At 47.5% G+C, this 20,176-nt stretch overlaps 1 protein-coding gene across 3 annotated transcripts in view; it reads right to left on the bottom strand.

The window, feature by feature from the left end:
* Positions 1-12,828, bottom strand: part of slmo (PRELI domain containing slowmo) — a 60,250-nt gene extending 47,422 nt beyond the window's left edge. The window contains exons 1-3 of one of the 3 annotated variants that reach the window (XM_070527457.1): positions 12,609-12,828; positions 6,979-7,144; positions 5,616-5,702 (exon numbers count right to left, since the gene is read on the bottom strand). In XM_070527457.1, coding sequence (XP_070383558.1) covers positions 5,616-5,702; positions 6,979-7,144; positions 12,609-12,640 — 285 coding nt within the window. In that variant the 5' untranslated portion in view covers positions 12,641-12,828. Of the gene's footprint in view, positions 1-5,615; positions 5,703-6,978; positions 7,145-12,551 lie in introns of all 3 variants that reach the window. The other 2 variants (XM_065433324.2, XM_065433323.2) reach the window with 2 other exon arrangements.
* Positions 12,829-20,176: the final 7,348 nt, after the last annotated feature.

Genomic DNA, 20,176 nt, shown 5'->3' on the forward strand with positions numbered 1-20,176 from the left:
TTTGTTCCTGGTTAACTTTGAGCGAACGTGCGAGAAGCAGGGGTTCTCTCGGGAAACGTGGCCACAGCGCTTGCTCACTTTGTTACCCGGCGAGGCGGCCGACGTAGTCGCTCGCTTGGAGAGAGAGGAGGCAGAGGATTTCGACAAAGTGAAATCGAGTCTGCTAAAAAAGTACAGGCTGTCCGCGGAGGCGTTCCGTCGGAAGTTTCGAGAAAATGAGAAAGGCAAAAGTGAGTCATATACAGAGTTTGCCTACAGGCTAATGTCAAACATGCAGGAGTGGCTCAAAGAAGAGAAAGCGTTTGGTGACCACGAGAAAGTTCTGCAGTGTTTCGGGCTAGAACAGTTTTATAGTCGGTTACCTGAGAACGTGCGCTACTGGGTCTTGGATAGGCCAGACGTTAGTACGGTGGCTAGAGCCGCTGAGCTAGCCGAAGAGTTTGTGACGCGTCGGGCTCGCGGAGCTAAGGACGGTCAAAAGGGTGAATTTGGCTCCAAGTTTGAGAGGCCGAAGTTCACGCCCATGAGAGCAAAGGGGGACACACGTAGTGCGGATGCGAGTGAAAGCATTCCGACCGAACGTAAGGAGACGGCGGCAGCCGAAGCCGAACGCAGAAAGCGGTTCGAGTCGAGGCAAGCGCGCGTTTGTTATACGTGTCAGAAGCCGGGTCATTTTTCGGCGCAGTGTCCAGAAACAAAAACAAAAGTCGTGTTTTTGTCGTTATGCAGCACTGACGAGAACATGAAGCTTCTAGAGCCTTACATGCGAGACCTCCTCGTGAACGGGAAAGAGTGCCGAGTGCTTCGCGATTCCGCAGCTACGATGGATGTAGTTCACCCCTCTTACGTAGAACCCGATATGTTCACGGGCGAGTGCGCATGGATCAAGCAAGCCGTGGAAGCTCACAGCGTGTGTCTGCCCGTAGCAAAAGTGCTTATTGAAGGACCTTTCGGAGCACTTGAGACGGAGGCGGCAGTGTCATCTATGCTGCCCCCCCAGTACCCGTACCTATTTTCGAACAGGTCCGATCACCTCCTGCGCGAGAAGGGGCTTTTGTTTGGTGAGGCTAGCGTTCAGGCCTTAACCAGATCGAAGGTTCGGGAGCTCGCTGCAAAGGCGGTAGTTGCGGGGCCGACGTTGTCGAACAATGAGAAAGGGTCAGAGGCGCAGCAAGGTGATATTCAGAGCACGCCCGAACTGAATAAAATTGAGCCTGTAGCGTTAAAGGCACCAGATACTGGAGAGGAAATTCCCGATGCGGGAAAGTTAGAAGAGCTATCTGCAGATTTGCTCATCGCGCCTACGTCAGACGGACTTAATAGGTTGCTAAAAGTCAGCCGGTCGGCTTTGATAGCCGAGCAAAAGAAGGATGGCAGCCTAGAAAACATACGCTGCATTGTCAAGGAAGGTATCGCCAAGAAAAATGCTCGCTTTGTGGAAAGAGGTGGGGTCCTGTACCGGAAGTATGTAGACCGCAGGGGAGTGGAGTTCAATCAGCTGATCGTGCCTCAGTGCTATCGTCAGGATCTGTTGCGCTTGTCGCATGGGGGTTCGTGGTCCGGACACCTAGGAGTTAAGAAAACTAAGGACCGTCTCTTGCAAGAGTACTATTGGCCAGGGTGTTTTCGGGACGCAGACCACTTTGTGAAGACATGCGACACCTGTCAGCGGGTGGGCAAACCAGGGGACAAATCGAGGGCGCCGTTGAAGTTGGTACCTATCATTACGGAGCCTTTTAGACGGCTCGTTATTGATACAGTGGGACCTCTGCCGGTAACAGCCACGGGGTACAGACACATTTTGACTGTGATCTGCCCAGCGACAAAGTTCCCTGAAGCAGTGCCGCTTAAAGAACTCAGCTCAGTTGAGATAGTCAATGCACTACTGTCCATATTTGCGCGAGTTGGTTTTCCTGCGGAAATCCAATCAGATCAGGGCACAGTGTTTACTAGCGCTTTGACGACGGCCTTTCTCGAAAGGTGCGGGGTAAAGCTGCTACACAGCTCAGTGCACCACCCCCAGTCGAATTCCGTTGAGAAGCTCCACTCCGTCATGAAGCGCGTGTTTAGAGCATTATGGTTTGAACAGCAAACTGATTGGGAGCTGTTTCTGCCTGGGGTGGTGATTGCATTGAGGACTGCGCCGCCTACGGCTACGGGGTTTTCGCCAGCTGAGCTAGTGTACGGTCGCTCGCTGCGATCTCCGCTTCGCATGCTTCGAGACGGATCACTGCCCTCTCCAATGGCTGCAGACTATCTCTTTCACAAATGGCCGCCTCCTGCACTGGAGCCTTGCTTTGCAACAACAATCTTTTGAGGTGCGTTACAAAAAGGGGAGTCTCAACGGTAACGCCGATGGCTTAAGTCGAAGCCCCTAACGTGGGAATCAGCCTCAAAATTGTTTGTTATTGATGTTTTTCTTCCTGAGGAAGGATTTTTAACATATTGCTTTTGTGTAGTGTTTCAAAGTGATGATGTGCTTTCTAGTGCAATTTTCCAATTTGTGGACGCGTTCTGAGTGCTGCTAGACTACTGTAAGGAACTAGGCAGTAGTATTAAAGGGGAAAGAGCCTGGCATGGCTTAGTGAGGGTTGTGCCGTGCTTGCTGACTGAGCGGCTGAGTTTCGGCGTAGTTCTAACGCTTGCTGGGAACGAGAGAAAAATGAGAACTCTCCCGAAGTCACTTTGCAGTGTCCTCTGTGAACCTGAACGTGAGAACGAGGCCTTCTCGGTGCGCTGCGCTCAAGAAACGCCGAGGGACGACCGACTTCGGTTATGAGCATCATCGAGCGACATCCCTCCGGACAGCGGATGCAGTCCCCTGACCATCGGGATCTCCCTCCCCCGGCGGGGCGGTCTGTTACGTTTCGCCTACGACGCGCGGTAAAGCCAGCGCGGATGCAACGTACGCCGGAGCTTCGTTCCAAGCGGCGGACATTTTGGCCCGTTCGGAGCGGCCGCGAGCGCGCCCCGCCGAGCGCGTCCCGGCATGATCAGTGCCACGTGTCTTTGTGTGTGCGTGTGTGTGTGTGTGCCCACGCTTGTCAAAGCGCGGCAGCCGGGGAGAGGAGCTCCCCCAGTGTGAAGCGAGGAGGTCTGTCCGGCGCCGGCCCGGCTGATGCGTCACCTCCTTGTTCCAACGTGTCTTTCAGTCCGTCCGTCGCCGCTGTCACGTGGTGTAGTCCCGTGACCTTCCCTCTTGCTCTCAAGTCCGAGAGTATAAGAGCAGCTGCCCCCGGACGCCAGGAGAGGGGCTCCGATTTCTGCTGTTGAGTAATGTGCTCTCCCGTCTCTCTACTTCGGTCGACCTGACCGCCCGCTCTTTGCGATGCTAGAATAAACAAGTTGTTCTGTTAGCAGTCGCCTCATGCTTTGCTGGGACCTTCGGATGCTTCCAGTGTGCCCCAGGCCGCCAGGCCAACGCTACCCTTGGGGCTTGCGGCCCAGTTGCAATAACGGGCGTCAGCACTGAGGTTCCAACAGCTGGTGGCCGCGCTGAGATTCCAACAGCCGGTGCCATCGGTGCGGTTCAAACAGTATCAAGGCAGGTAGTGCAAGAATCAGTGCAAATCCAATCATAAAGACGTGAACAGATAAGCTAGACATCTACAAATATTTGTACTGCCATGCATTATACACATAAAAAAAATAAATGAATTTTTTCTTACATTGCAAAAAATATTGCTCCTTTAAACGTTCCGAATTGTAATTTTGTTTTTTACTGTCATCCTTGCAGAACAGGCTACAACCAACTCTACTAATAAGCATCAATGCCTGCTCTGGTACAGTGGAACCCCGTTCATACGTTTTTCACCGGACCGGGGGAAAAAAAACGTAGCAGCCGGGAAAACGCAACAGTGAGGAAAGCTCCGAAAATGAATGAAAAAAGTGCAGCTTCAACTATAGACAATTTATTTCCACGGAGTGCGCTTAGGACCTACAAGAAGTCCAGAATGGTGGCTTGCCGTTTCTTTCGCTCGCTAGAAATCACGTTTCTCAATAGCCTGGAAGGCCGCATTGCTGTCAGCGTCGCTGTGAGGTGCGACGTACCTGCGGAGGAGGTCCAGAGCCGCGACGACTTCTCCAAAGCTAGGATTTGGCAACTCCCTGGCATCATGCGGCTCGTGCTCCTCGTCGTCACCGTGCCACGGCAATGGCAACGAACGAAGGAATATCCGCGGGAAATTTTGCCCTCTTTGGCATAATCATGCTAACATGCTAACGATTGTTTAGTATTGCTGCAGAGCGCGCGTGTCCGAGCAGCCCAGTTGCGCGCGGCGTGGCGTGGCTTCGCGAGGTAAACGAGAGGAGAGCTGGCCCCATAGGCGGAGCAACGCCATGAGCAACGCCAACTTCCGGCTTCACTTTAGCTTCACTAATAGCGTCCTCGATCACCTGCACCGGAGCGCACCGGGGCACCTTGGTGCGCACTTTCATCCTCAATCAACCGCACCGGTGCGCACCGACCATCCTCGATCACCGGAAGCGCACCCTGTTGGAGCGCTTTTCCGTTGCCCCGTCTTGCACCGAGAAAATCGGCGGTGCGCCGGGGTGCAATCCCAGCAAGCACTGTGGGACGTGCGACGCGCGCGCGCACTGCCTACTGCAGAATCGCAGACGCTCTGGCCCGAGAGCTTGCTGCGGTTGCAACGGAATTGGCGGAGTTAGCTAGTGGAGAGGTCGGCAATGAAAAAGGAAGCGCTAGTAGCTGCCGCAATGGATGAGCTTTCTTCAAGTTTGTCTGACAGCGAAGACGACGTACATGCTGATCGACCTCGTCCAAAAACAATGTGGTGAAGAGCGACTGAAAGTGGACAGGTTCGTTGAACGGGTCGTCAGTATTAATTATAATATCCGTTGGTGTTTGCTTGCAACCAGGTATGTCAGAGCACGCCGTTTGACAAGGTTCGAGCGCTTGCCGCGAATGCTTAGCACCTGCAAACGACATAATGTGTTCGCGCACGTTTTGCGTGCCAGGAATAAAGTGGCGCTGCATGCAAGCACCCTGCACGGGGTGCAGTTTTGTCCTCGATGTTGACACTCCGCAGTGCGCCACCACCGCGGTGCAAAGCGCACCTTTTTGGTTTCAGGGCAATCCCGGGGCAAGGTGATCGAGGACGCTATAAGAGTGATGTCAGAGCCTTTCCTGAGTTTCCTTCCTCCGCGAGTCGACCCGTCCAAAAACCATGTGGTGACCGTAATCACAGTGATGATAGTGAGAGCATTTTTCACAAATGGACACTTAGTGGTGGCCTCTCGAACTGGCGTGCGGCTTCTTGCAGCCAGTTCTATAGCCAAGCCTGGCCGAGCGCGGCCAAAACTCGTCAAAAGCCAAAATGGCGGCTGGAGCGCATTGCCTATTTTAGCCCAGGTGGGTTCGGGGTGTTAAGTTGCGACGTATCATGCGGGAACGTTTTCACAGCTACTACGTAACAGCGGGGTTCCTTATACATTGGATCCTATGGAAGCTATGCCGGAACCGGATGAAAACGACGTAACAGCCGGGAAAACGCAGCAGTCAAGGACGTAACAGCGGAGTTCTGCTGTACTTACCTTAACCCAATGACAATAATTTACATATGTTCAGACAGAAAAAGCAATTATACTGCACTCACATTTCTTGACAGCATAGTCATGGTACGCCGTGCAGGATCGACCACAGAGTGTTCGCTAGCATAGCAGGTTCGGTCGGCTCCCAGAATCTGCACACATACCATAAGTTTCTTATAATTAGGTTGCACAAGTTCAGTACACCTATTAGTTGAAACTACATTGTTCCTAAATATTCTCAAGTACTATTGAATGCAGCAATGAAAGTGACTTTTTTTCAGTGTTCTTGAACACAATGTCAGTGAACGGCTGAAAAGATAGTATAGTGACTGCAAGAGGTGCGCTGCTGCGCATACACATCTCACTCTCCCCTATGTAACCACTACCAGCAGAGATCACCATTGGCTTACACACATGTACGCATGCACATGCGCGTACACACACACACACACACAATTCGACTGTGGTATTTAACGTTAAGTACCAAAGCAACATACCTTCAGTGTTTAAATATTGCCTTACATCTGACATAGATAGACTTCAGAACATGCAGAAAACGTCTAGCTGTGTTCAGCTTTCAAGCTTTCACCAGAGACATTGAAATCTTGATAATTTCAACTACCATAATTCCCTAAATTCGGGTCCTGTCGCGCTAGGAGACACTTAAATAGACAAAAACTGCAGATATTCAAACACATCAAGGTGTGAGGCTATTTCACAAAATTTCTACCTACCGCTTATCAAAGAAGTATGATGCCGGAACACAACCTTAAATATTTCATTGAAATACAATAGCGCACTCAGTTCCTTCTTTTTTTCTGTGCGGTGCTCAGGATACTCTGGTGCAGTTCTGGCATACGCTAGAGGGATTTCTGCGTATTGCGCAATCATGTGAGCCACACGACACTGGTAGGGCAGCTGAACTGCAGCTCCATGTCAAGGGTAATGTCACAGGGCTACCCGTGGCGGCTAAAATGAGGCTATCATTGCGCTCCCCCTCCCCTCTATGTCTATAAATATAACAAAAACAGCTCAAGCTCCAAGCTTTTCTCTGCACAATTACAACTTGTTTTCACTGCATTAATTTTACCATATGAAAGGCACAGCAATGAAACTGAAACAGGTTGTACAATGCAAAGGTTGAGGAAAATGCCAAACACTGCCTACCTTACATGTGTGGTTCTTAGTTGTGCAAAAAGGACCAAACGGGAAATGTACACAACTGCAACCAAAGCCCCTTACAGGGCTAAAGAAGATGATTGTATAGTGGCCTAAATCAAGGGGGCAAAATGAACTCTTATTATAGTTTCAGTTGAGCTCGTTGACAGAGCACATGAATGCACAAGCAGTGCTATCTTGTCACAGTCCTCATACCCGCACATCAACAAACACCTAAAACAAATGCACACACACAACAAAGCAGCTTACCCTCTGTGCCCATGTAGGAAATCCCCACGCTGTGCTGATAAGGCGGTGACTCTTGAGGACACCATTGTGCACCTGCCTGTCTACCACATCAATGCCAACCACAGCAGGGTTCATTGGATTGGGATATTTCCGCCATGCAGCCTGGGCAACAGTCTCCCATGGATGGCTGTGTAAAGTGGCAGAAAAAAGAATAAGCGCCAGAACAACAAGGCCTTTCCCAAACATTCTCATAAAGCAGTCACTGACAATACATAGAAAGGCGTCAAATTCCTCTTATGAAAGCTGCACAGAAAATGTAACCTCACTAATGTAACAGTGGGTTAATTACAGACTCTTCCTACACTTTGAGAATATCGAGATAATGCCCACATGACAACAAAAGAACGACAGTAGTAGCACTGAAGCACTGACACATGTTGCAGCTTTATCAATTGCCTAGCTTTTGCTTGACAGTGCACGAGATAACATAGGAAGGCATTAAAACAGGGCTTTCAAAATGGTAAGCACAACTGTTTGATACTACAGTGAACATACGCTTATCTACCGGGAGGCAAGTGCCCCCCCCCCCCTTCTCAGAACTGGGGTGGGGGGGGGAATAGCAGGGTTGCCAGATTTGGCTACTTTGTGCCAAATTGGCTACTTTTTGAGCCTGTTGGTGGGAAAAAAATGTCTTGGCTACTTGGCTATTTTTTTGGCTACTTTTGAAACAGCTTGACTACTGTAAAAATTGGACAGAAACTTCTGTAGCTCATATTATGCAGTAAAATTAGCAAACATTTAGGCCAACGCACGACCACGGCACTTCAAATCTTTTCAAGCTGGTCCATCACATCGTGAATCTGACTCGGGCGCTTCCATTTCATGCAAAGGATTCCGCACTACTGACGTCACAGCGTATTCCATCTTCACATTGACATTCCACATCAGGCCTGCTACACATTGGGCTTCTTCGATTTTCGGAGTTCTGGCAGCCAACGGCAGCCAGCTAATTCCGGTCCTGATAAGAAGTCACGTGAGCTGGGATTTTAAGACAACCCGAAGCTGCCCGAAGTTTGCAAAATCGAACACTCTGACAGCTGGCAGCAGGATAAATGTAAACATGCTACCAGCATGGCAGCGACCAGTGTGGCCAGCGCGATCTCGACGTAGTTGGTACGTTTATGCGTTGCGAGCTTGAAAATATACAGCTGTATTCGGGAATACGATCACTTTTGCGAGATTCTGTGCGACACGACTGGGCATCTCACTTTGCACAGCGTAACAAACAGCCTGCGACACGTCTGATGCCAAAACACAAAATCGCGCATAAATAATCGCGAGAGCGATCACTCGAGGATGCCTCGAGCTTTTACATTCCTCCAGAAATTATTGCCAAGATTAACTCAAACATTTACACCTGAACTGCAGCTGTGACTCTGATCTGTGATAATATTCTAGTCATATTACATGCTGATCAAAGCGCTGTTAGCTGTAGTCATTTATACACGTTTCATAACATTTTTTGTACGTTCCTACATTTACTAAAGGCAGCTTTAAGTGTTGGCTGTGATAATGTTTTCAGAGTTCGACAATAAATGAAAATGCAAGGTTTTTCCATAACGTGGCTAATGTTTTGGCTACATTTCTGTATCTGGCCAAAGTTGGCTACTTTTGTGGCTACTTTCCGGTATTTCTTGGCTACTTTTCACATTTTGGACCTGGCAACCCTGGAGAGTAGGTCATTTGCCCCCCCCCCCCCCTTTTGTGAGCTGGTAATACCAGCTCACGATTGCCGGTAATACCAGCAAACATTGGTGCCTGGAGCCCCGACAATTGCTCAAGCCTACAGAAGCCACATGAAGCCCTGATAATGGGGGTCTGGCCTCTCCACCAGCTGCATGCGGAGACTTGGCCACATTGGTTTTTCAGAGCAATCATCACTGGTATTCATATAGCACACAGGGTCTACTCGGTCATAGCTGGCAAATTTCCCGCCACTGCAAATCGCCAGTAGTCTTTCTAGTCTTGATCTAGGCGGCGATTTGGGCTACTTGGTCAGTCAATAGTGCAAGTGAACCTCATTAGTTCTATTGAGGTTCCCAGTACTTTCAAGACTGCTTTCATTTATTTGGTCGTGAAAGGTGTTCTCACGGTGAAGCTGATATAGCCCAAAGCGCTCGCTTCTTGCTGTGGCGGTCTTCATCACGCCAGCATTGTCACATTGAGTGCCCATGGTCATCAAGTGAGATGTGTTTATATTTGCCTGTACGTTTGTGACACCATGCTTGTCATAGGCGTATCTACCGGTTAAGGAGAATGCATGCCCCTCCCCCCAACAGTTAGAAGTGAAAGCGAAAAGTAGGCCATTTGCACCTCCTCCCCCCCCCCCCCTTTTACACAGCAGGTACTGTCAGCTGCACAGTGACAAATGCAACAAAACAACAGCTGATGCCAAGTTTTCTCTCAGAATTGCGGCCAAGCAAGATTTTATTACGTATCCCCTGCTTGGGCAGCTAGAATTGCGTTTCGGGAATCGCCGCCACGTGCTGTATCAGGTGATGCTCGGCCGGTCGCACTATGCAATTAAGAGTTACCGTACATTGCAATGCGAGACCTGCCTTGCAAGCCTGCATTGCTAAGAAAGCTGTCGCTGGGCAGTCCAAAACAAGTTTAATCTGCCATCCCTTGCATCATCCCGCATTTGATGGGGCTGACTAACGAAACCATCTTTGACAACACAAAATCAAATTTGCTTTTTAGAAATTATCAGTAATTAATCAGTGTTGCCATTTACACGACTTTCTCACTAGGTTTAGTCACTCTTTTGTCTGCTTATACAAAGTTTTCTATTTAGCAATCAGCGACTTTTTAGTGACTTGAACGAACTATTGGCAATATTTTAACAACTCTAAGTTAGAAGATTGCTTGAAAAAACGGCATTCTAGAACACAGTTGAATATTCAAAAGGTACATGTTAGCAGCCAAAACTCTTTGTACGACACATAGGCTCCGTGACCACGATGAACGAACGGTTGCCTTCACATTAGTAGCCTCTACATTGTTATTGTGCTTCAGAGCACAGTGGTCATAGCCATCATAGTGCTGACAAAAATGAAGTTTATTATTTATAAAACCAATCTGAATGTGTTTATATGCTACAGGATCAGTGGTGCCACTAAATCCATTCGACTGGTAGACATGCGCAAGAGTTTCAGAGAGCTAATTTACCAAAACCAAGTGGAATAAACTGTGTTCAGATTTAGAGCACAGCAGGTGAATAAGACATATCGACTGCGTAAAAAAAGTCGTAAATATTGGAACGACTGAGCTTGTTCACGTGTGTCTCAACAAATCGGGTCCATACTGTCACGGCTTTTGGACCAATCAGTACTTCATGGCAGCTTTCAGGTAGATCAAGAGCGAAAGTGTGGTATTTAACCTGTAAAAGCTCGGATAATTGTGATCGCCGTGTTAAAAACACGCCGCCAAGCATGTTCCGCAGAACCTAGTTCTGCTGTCACGAACGTCGAGAAGAACAAAAAACTTAGGGATAATGTGCCAATTAAGTGCATTTTCATGCTAGGAAAACTATGGTGCTTGCGTTAACGTGACACCGTTAAGGGCCTCGTGTCACAGAAAATCCAACGTCGGTGTCATAGCCAGCCTTGGCGTCTCATGAGCAAAAATTGCCGTATATATTCTATACGGCACTAAAGTTCTTCTATCACTAAAGTTGCTCATACCTTGTTTTACATTTTTTACAAAGTTATTCCTCGGAATTTTGAGAATGACAACCCACAAACAGATGTCATGAAACAAAACACCGACAGCGCATGGCTTTTACTGCTAAATCTTCTCAGACTGAAATGTTCAAAGTGTGAAACAATAACAGAAGATCGGCCCATGCGAAAGGCTGCGTTTCTGCCAGAAAGCTCGCCTTCGCGCATAGCATTCACCGCCAGAATTTCCCGGTAAACATTACGGTTACATAAGCTGCAGTTGCCAGGAAGCGCGAGAAGCAGTCAGGGATCTTTGAATGCTATCACTTTCCAATCTTAAAGACAAGGCGTAAGCATTCTCCAAATCTTTTGTCTCACTTCAGCGATACACTTCAGAAAATATTGGCAACACTAGACTAATTGTTCATCTCGTTCAAGTGAAAACCAGATCTATAGATGACAAAGATAATTTTCACCGATGCATTTTCAGTCTTTGTTATTGCAATGGAAATCAAATTATCCACATGGCGATCTTTACAGCACGCACCACCTAGCTTGCTTCCGTACGCTTCGGTCAGTCATGAACATGAACTTCTGTATGACCTCCAATGAATATCTCACAATAAATCAACATGCCATTAACTAATTAAATAAAAGAATGTGTCATTCTTTATTAGCCTGTGGCCGCTAATGCAGCATCTACGTAGCCCCGCTCACACCTGCGTTGTGCGCCAACTCGCTCCGACCCCTTGGCAGGAGCCAGCCGTATCAGGTTTTGTCGTAAAGCATATGAAAAAGAAGCATGTACTGCAGAAATCAAAGGGGAACTATATACAGGTTCACAGTAGTGCAACTTCTGTTGTTGACAGAAAAGCAGTGGGAGAGCGATCCTAGGCTGCATATCCAATCCAATCTGCAAAACTCTCTCTCTCTCTCTTTGGGTGTGTGTGTGCACACACACACACACACACACACACACATATATATATATATATATATATATATATATATATATATATATATATATATATATATAGAAAGAGAGAGAGAGAGAGAGATGGCTTGCCGCCTCCCCCCTACCAAAGAAAAATAAACAAAAACCAGTTTGTTGTTTATCAACCACACTCTCCTTTACAATTCGCGTTTCATTCGTGAAAATATTCCTGGGCCGGGTGTAACTTTGCAAAAGTAATGAACAAGTCTCTCGATAATGGATCAGGCAAGGAAAATAATACTTTATCGAAGGAAACAGCTGTTTCAAGTTGCTCAGACAATTGTTGATGGTACTCAATGCGCACGACGCGAGCTAAATTTTGAGTTCTAACCAAAGACGCGCTACCAAGCGAGCGGAACATTTCCAGTGTTATCAACAAGACCGTGACGTCACGCTATGGCGGAAATCCCGCCGCACTTTACGGAGGTGCTCTCCGACAAGTCGGATATTGAAAGAATACTGAGATAACAAATCAGAGTTGCTGCATGACGAAATGCACGACGTCGTACAAGGCGCCCTTGGGCGACGCTACCCTGAAGTTGTCTGACCGGGGAGCGCAACGGCCTACATGCCATGCATGATCGTCGTGACTTCGCCACACAACGGGGATGCCGAGTTAGCTTTATAATAACATACGTATTTCTCAAAACTTTCCAACACTTAATGTCACCTTAACTACATAACGACTCGTCTTCACACTGTCACACAGTGTACCGCAAGTCGATTGAACGACAGTGTCGCTGCACAAGTTTGAGCTAGGTTGGTGCCGACAACTACATGCCAGAAGCAGTAAACATTTGTTTTATTACTACAAACGTTGCTTTACGTTCACGGCGTTATCCACAACTAGCGAAGAGTACAGTGAACAACGAGCACTGCACCTGTCAGGCAAAACAACTTGCATCAGATTCCCAAGGTCGAAGACGGCGCGCACTTACTTGAATGTATGTTCTGACGTCCAGATTTTCATTTTAAGCGTTTCTTTCCAATAGCTGACGTTCAATAACCGTTACAAAAGCTTTGAAGTGCGAAGGTGTCTTTTAGATGCTCCAAATTCAAGAATAGTGTCGTTTTTGAATGAATCGCGACTAGCTGTAGCCAGCTTTAGTCTGCTGCTTGCGGCTCCGGCGAGTCTTGGCGGAAAAAGGAAGTGTGTCCAAGTCACAACAGCTAACGTTCAATGACGAACTTCCGGTGTTTTTACGAACTGTTTCGGTTTCGTTCTTTTTCTTTGTGTTTGTACACAACGTTGTCTGTATCTATGTGAACATTTCGCGTTATTCTGTTGCGCTAACGTGTATCACGTAGCAGGTAGCAGTGACCTTAAGTCAACACAACACTGCAGTGTGCTTCTCTGCCCACTCTGCTTCACAGCCGATTCTCACTGCGGTGAGAAAAATCCTGACAGTCTCGCGAAAGTAGCGCTGAATACAAAACTAACGTAACGATAACGTTATGAAAGTTTACGAACAAAACACAGTCCGACGACATGCTGAAATTTAAAACTGAGTATTGCAATCTACCCAACGTTTCTCAGTTATGAAAGGTAGGCATGCGGTGGCGCTGTTGACAGCAGCGATGGCTTCAGAATTGGTAGGCGTTTATTGGATGATAACTTCCTTGTTCTTACTCAGTGTATTGAGATATCAAAAGCAGAAAGCTCAGTATGTGGCCTTTTTAGACATTACAGGAGCCTACGACAACGTAGAACGCAAAATTCTGTGGGACATTCCGGAAGGGGAAGGCTTAGGTAACGATTGTCTGCACCTTTTGAGAGAGATTTACCTAGAAAATACCGTTTGCGTTGAATGGGAAGGGATGAGGAGCGAGGAGAAAGTTCATATCAACAAGGGATTGAGGCAGGGGTGCCCTTTATCCCCGCTGCTGTTTATGATGTACATGGTGAGGATGGAGAGGGCGCTAGAAGGAAGTAATATCGGATTTAATCTCACATACTAACAGGCGGGTACAGTAGTAGAGCAGCAACTCCCAGGTTTACTTTATGCGGACGACATTGTGTTGCTAGCTAACAAGCAAAGTGATTTGCAACGTCTGTATAATATCTGTGGACAGGAAGGCAACAATTTAGGTTTGAAATTTACTGTTCGAAAATCAGGTGTTATGGTATTCAATGAAAACAGTGAACAGACAGTGGAGATACAGGGCCAGGAAATACCTCGGGTAACAGAATATAAATACCTTGGTATATAGATAAACGAAGGCAATGGATATATGGAAACACAGGGAAAAACCATAACAGTAAAGGGGAACATAAATGCAGCCATATATAATGAAGAACAGAGCGCTATGGGGATACAATAGGTACGAGGTCCTCCGAGGTATGTGGAAAGGTGTAATGGTTCCAGGACTTACTTTTGGGAATGCGGTTGTATGCTTTAAATCAGGGGTACAATCAGGACTCGACGGGAACCAAAGGTCAGTGGGTCGCCTCGCATTGGGCGCTCACAGGAAGACTACAAATGAAGCTGTGCAGGGTGATATGGGCTGGGCAAGTTTTGAAGTGAGGGAAGCTCGCAGTAAAATTGAGTATGAAGAACGGCTGAGGAATATGGAAGAAAGTAAATGGGCTGGGAGGGTGTTCAGTATCTGTACAGGAAAAACATTGATTCACAGTGGAGGAAAAGAACTAGGAAGCTTACCAGCAAGTATGTGGCCTGTAGGGTTGGCAACACAGAAACAAAGAAGGTCAAGCGGAAAGTCAGAGAGGCTGAATTAATCTAATGGGTGGCGGCAATGGAAAAGAAACCTGCCATGAGTAACTACTTAAGAGGAAAAAACGAAATCAGGAAAGAAACCATTTATGATAACTTAAAGGGAAGCTCATTACTTTTCGAAGCGAGATCGGAATACCTTAGAACACGCACCTATAAAGCGAGATATAAGAAGGAAGAAGATGCATGAGCTTGCTGCGGTAAAGCTAGGGAAACGACGGAGCATGTTTTATTAGAAAGTGAAGACGTCTGCCCAGCGGTCGATTTAGGCACCACTGGCCTCCTTGAAGCCCTTCGGTTCAGCGGGAGCAGTGGTAAAGCAAACATGTCCGCAATATGCATTAGTAAGAGGCGATTGGAGCACTGGTGGAAGAAAAGTAGGGAAACGACAAAAGACGGAGACGTACAAAAGCACAGTTCGCAATAGGGGATCAGAAAATTTGGGCGTGCTAGTTCATAGTGTTTTTTTTTCTTTTTTCATTGTTTAACCTAGGTAGGACATTAAGCAGTATAACAGCAAGAGTTTGGTGGCGCAACCCACCGCCCCGTTCCAAAGGGGACGCTCATAACATCCATCCTTCCATGGCAGATTGGCGTTGCCAGCTTTTTCCCGGCCCTTAGGAATACATGGGATCTAGAAGTTTCTAATTTAATTTGTCATTACACAGCACAGTTACGAAGTGCACATTTCGTGAGAAAGTGCACTTTGTGAGCATAGAGCTCACAAAGTGCACCTGTGATTTGTGAGCAAAGAGCTCACAAATCAAAGTAACAGCCATTTGAAACCCGATATATATATATATATATATTTTTAAAGGCACAGGTCTATAGCGGCAGAAGCAATACACTCTTAAGCAAAATTACACCCTTTTTCCACACAACGATAATCGTCATCCGTCTTGTCCGCATTTCATGTCTTTAACCCGGCGAGCCCGGTAATTCCTAGTAAAACGAACGGCATGTGCGTCATCAGCATGACATAGCATTCCTGACAGGAAAGTAGTGGGCGCGGTGTTTTCAACATATTGTTTTCGATGCGTGACATAGGGTGCTATTCTGGACACGCATGGCGGCTGCACGGCCGCCATTATTCGCCATGTTTGCTCTCTGATTGGCTGTCGAGAGGTCACGTGCTTTAAAATTTGTGCCGGGAAGCGGAAGTATTGCAAAATGCAATTTTGAGTTTTCATCAAGATGACGAAACGTAACGTGGAGCTGCAAATTTTATGGACTAATACATTTTTTGGTCCTTGGCAGCTATATTGCGATGTTTGCGCTTCAAAAAGAATGTGAGCGGTAGCATGCACAACCAGTGCAATGCATGTGCAATTGCGCGAAATTGTGGTGGCGATTCAAGATATGCGTCATGCCAGCTGGCTGATTGGCTGAAGGAATATCTCGTGATGTGCGTCACAGGAAAGGCTGTTTCGTAAGCGTCATTTTGACGATGCGTGACGTTACGCTGGGCCGCCATTGCTGAGATTTTCCGCCATAATTTTTGCTGCGACGAGCCGCGCGAATTATGCTGGCACGCGCAACGCTATCGGTGAAATTCAGCCGTTTCTCAGCCAGCCGAGTCGGGCTGAGTCACTTACGTTTCACAAGATAGCGATAACGTGGCCTAGAATGTGCGCGCATCACCACTGGTAGGTCGCGTATGTTGTCTCAAGCAAGAAAACAAGTGAGTTGGCGCCAACATGCGATGACTCATTCCATTTTCCAGGGACACGCATCCTAGCTATTGAAGCAGACGACGTCTTGTACGCAGCAGACGACGGAAGCGAGAAGCGTTTTCGACCGAATAATCATATGTTTTGAGATAGCTGCTTTATTTTTACTGTGGAGGAAAACTGTTTTGCTTTACTGATAACGCTACATTCAGTGCCTTCATTTCAGTTTCTTAGGCGAAACGTCAAGTTAGCGTGACGTTACGTAAGCAAAACTGGGCCACCAGCGCCATTTTGTTTGCGTCGCGCCTACGTCACGCACCGAAGAAAATGGCGGAATGTCCGGCATAGCGCCCATAGACGCGATGCCAATAAAGTGGCGCTGATGGCCCAATTTTGCTTTCGTAACGTGACGCCAACATGACGTTTTGCTTAGGAAACTGAAATGAAGGCACTGAACGTAAGGTTCTCGGTAAAGCAAAACAGTTTTTCTCCGCAGTAAAAATAAAGCAGCTAACTCAAAGCGCATGATTATTCCGTTGACGCTTCTCGCTTCCGTCGTCTGTTGCGTACAAGCCGTCGTCTACTGCATTAGCTAGGATGCGTGTCACCAGGAAATGGAATGAGTCATCGTATGTTGGCGCCACCGCGTATGTTTTAACGCGACAGCGTTAAGGAGCTCGTTTCGCAGAAAAACCGGTGTCGTCGGCGTTGGCCGGGAGCGAAAAATGGCGGAAGGCAATTCATAAATAAAAACAAATTGCGAGATGGGCTGGGTTCGATGCTTCAAAGCGGGACAAAAGCGTCTCTAGTAAATGCGGCGTTGCCTTAGAAACGTGCCGCAGAAAGTTATACTGCTGTGTATATCGGTAATTATGAGCATGTAAATTACAGAAGTCGCAGTTAAACGCGTAGCGAAGTACGTTTCCGCTACATTTCTTCTGCGCTTGACGCACACGCAGAGCCATCTTGCGGCAAACACAGAAGACCCCCTTTCTCGCAATGTACGGCGCTGCCCCGACAGGTGGCGTGCCACTTGCCCGCTTTCCCCTTCATCTCGTTTGAGCGCATTGAGGCCGTGCGGGAACCGGTGCGAGGATGCCCCAATACCCTTGCGTTTAATAAGTTTTCTCGCTCTCTCCCCTTCCAACTTCCAGCGTGCGTCACTCGAACCCTCGTGTTTAGGCAACGCCTCCTCTAGAAAGATGCCTGCGGCGTCGCTCCCTTACCCATTGTAGCCGTCGCGCCTTGAGTTGCGGTCAGTTGTCAAGAGATGGCGCCACTTACGTCCCCATCTCCGCCAAGGGGACTAGGGCGGTGTGGTGTCGCGGCGGTAGCGGCGGCCGCGCCGGCCGCACTGCCATGCGGTGATTTGCGCATGCGCGCATGTGTTGCAAGTGAGCACCGCAACGATCGCTAGCTACCGCCTCGAGTAAAAAGGAGGAAAAAGGGAAAGGTAAGGGCAGCAGGTTTTGGGCGAACGCGGCCGGCATCTTTTTAAAGGAGGCGTTGGTTTAGGCGACGCGGATCCTCTTTGCGCTCACAGCGCGATTTCTAGGTGCAGTGTTCGATGCGGGACTCCTCTGACGTGACTGCTGCGCCGTAGCGCGTCTGGTGGGAAAGCGTCCCCTGCGATATGTGCCGTGCTGCTGGCGAGGAGTCATGCGTCTGCGTGGTGCTCCCAAGCGAGATAGAGACGATCCCATCGAGGCGTCAGCTCCATGATCGCGTCCGCCTTCATGGCGCGTCGCGGCCCAGGTGTCCGTGCCGATAACGACGTTTGGCTCGCGTAGATCGTTTCTCCCTCCGAGACACCGAGTTCTTTGGTTCGTTCCGCTTGCTCAAGCGCACATTTCGTCTTTGCGTGACTCAAGAGCATGCCGAGCGAACGAGTGGGCGGTGCGAACGGGGTGCGATAACGATATCGCGTTCCACTCTTGAAGGCGAAGCTTAAGCGTCCTCCAAGTTTTTGTTGGTGAATTTGCTGTTGGTTTATTTCACTTTCTGTGCGATTTCTTCCAAAAGAATATCAGACAGTTCAGAACAGCAGAAAAGGTCTCATGAGATATTTTTGTAAGAAGGAGAAGAAAGAAAGCTTTCAGCAGCACGAGCGCCATTTAATAAGGATGCAGCGATACCGTTCACGAGTGCGATGGCGAAGTTGGTTGGGCTAGTTGGTTTACCAGCACAGTCTGGTATTATTTCGTCTTCTGAGCGCTGTTCTGAATTATTGTTTCACCGGAATGTCATCGTATAGCTTCATTTACACGAACCAGGCAGGCTGGAACGCGCTTACGTCCTCTGGAGAATCATGCAGTTTGCCTGGCTTAGCCCTACTTCTTAGCCTACATAATCCAACCCTACTCGCATTTGTCGGGTTAATGTAAACGCCCCGCACATGCACTCCAAGCGAAACATAATTTTCTGACTAATGCATGGTGACCCAACGGAATAATAGCTAATGGCTAATGCGGTTGATTACAAATTAGGGACACCCTTAGGACATTTAAATACAGTGTGTAACCCAGGAGGTACCACTCATGACAGGGCTGTTGACCATGTCGATCAGCCCCAAATGGACAAGAATGTTTGGCGCAACACCTGCTCTATGCTGCTGGCCAACCTTTCCCAAGTTGGCCTAATGTCGCCATGCCATGTCATTAGAGGGCCAATGGCTTGGATGAAACACAACAAGAACACAAATACCTTGGTGTATGGATGAACAGAGGTAATACTATAGCTGCCTTTTTGAGGGCCACATTTTTTAAAAATTGCCTGTGGAGGACAGCCCAATTCTAACCCTTTACTTGATGAGGCGGCCATTACTTCTACGAGAAATCAAAATGTCTCTTTAAATAATTAACATAATCACTCTACCTAAGTTCTTATTTAATTATTTTGCGGCGCATATTTAAATCTACGAATTATAGCCGGTGAGTTCGCAAGGCAATCTTGGATCGAATTCTGTGGACCCTGCAGCAGTTTCGAAATATTTATTTCAAATTGTCCGACAAAATGCATTGGTGCTCCAGTTACTTTTGTGCTTCAATGCATAAAACAGCGTTTTCTTAAAAGAAGTAACTGGAACGCCAATGCATTTCGTCGGGCACATTGAAAATTAATATATCGAAGCTGGTGGTCCAGAGGATTCGTTTCAAGTAGATACGCCTTGCAAACTCACGAGCTATAATTTGTAGATTTAAATATGTGCCGTAAAGCAATAAATTAAAAGGTTGATTAGAGTAATTATGCTATTTATTTAATGAAACATGTTGATTTCTCGTAGAACTAATGGCCACCTCACCCAGTAATTTAGATAAAGGTTAAAATTGTGCTATCTGCCACAGGCAATTTATAAATATTTTGAAAAACCTAAAGAAGACACCCGGTATATGGAAACAAAGGAAAAAAATAACAATAGCAAAGGGGAAGAGAAGCGCGGCCATAACACACAGGGCACTATGGGGATACATTAGGCACGAGGTGCTCCGGAGTATCTTGAAAGGTCTAATGGTTCCGGGACTTACACTTGGAAATGCCGTTGTTTGCTTGAAGGGTACAGTCAGCACTCGATGGCAAGTAAAGGTCAGTGGGACGTCTCGCATTGGGCGCTGACTGGAAGACTAAAAATGAAGCCGTACTGGTCGATAAAGGCTGGACAAGTTTTGAAGTGAGGGAAGCTCAGAGTAAAATTGATTTCGAAGGACTACCGAGGAATATGAAAGAAAATAAATGTGTCGCGAACACGGGAAAACATTGACTCGCAGTGGAGGAGCAGAACCAGAAAGCTTACCAGCAAGTATGCAACGGCTATAGTAAGCAACAAAGAACGTCAAACGCGAAGTCAGAGAGACTGAGACAATCTCCTGAGTTGCGGCAATGGAAAAGAAACCTGCTATAAGTAAAAACGAAATCAGGAAATAAAGAATTTATGATAACTCAAAGGGAAGCTCTCTTTGAGGCGAGATCAGCGTGCCTTAGAACGCGCGGTTAGACTACATTGATGTATACCAAGGAAGAAGTGAGTGCTTGCTGCAGTAATGCTATAGGGAAACGATAGAACATGTTTTATTAGAATGTGAAGATACCTACCCAGCTGTCGGTTCA

Source organism: Dermacentor albipictus, chromosome 1 (genome assembly GCF_038994185.2).
Source record: "Dermacentor albipictus isolate Rhodes 1998 colony chromosome 1, USDA_Dalb.pri_finalv2, whole genome shotgun sequence".
Lineage (NCBI taxonomy): Eukaryota > Metazoa > Arthropoda > Arachnida > Ixodida > Ixodidae > Dermacentor > Dermacentor albipictus.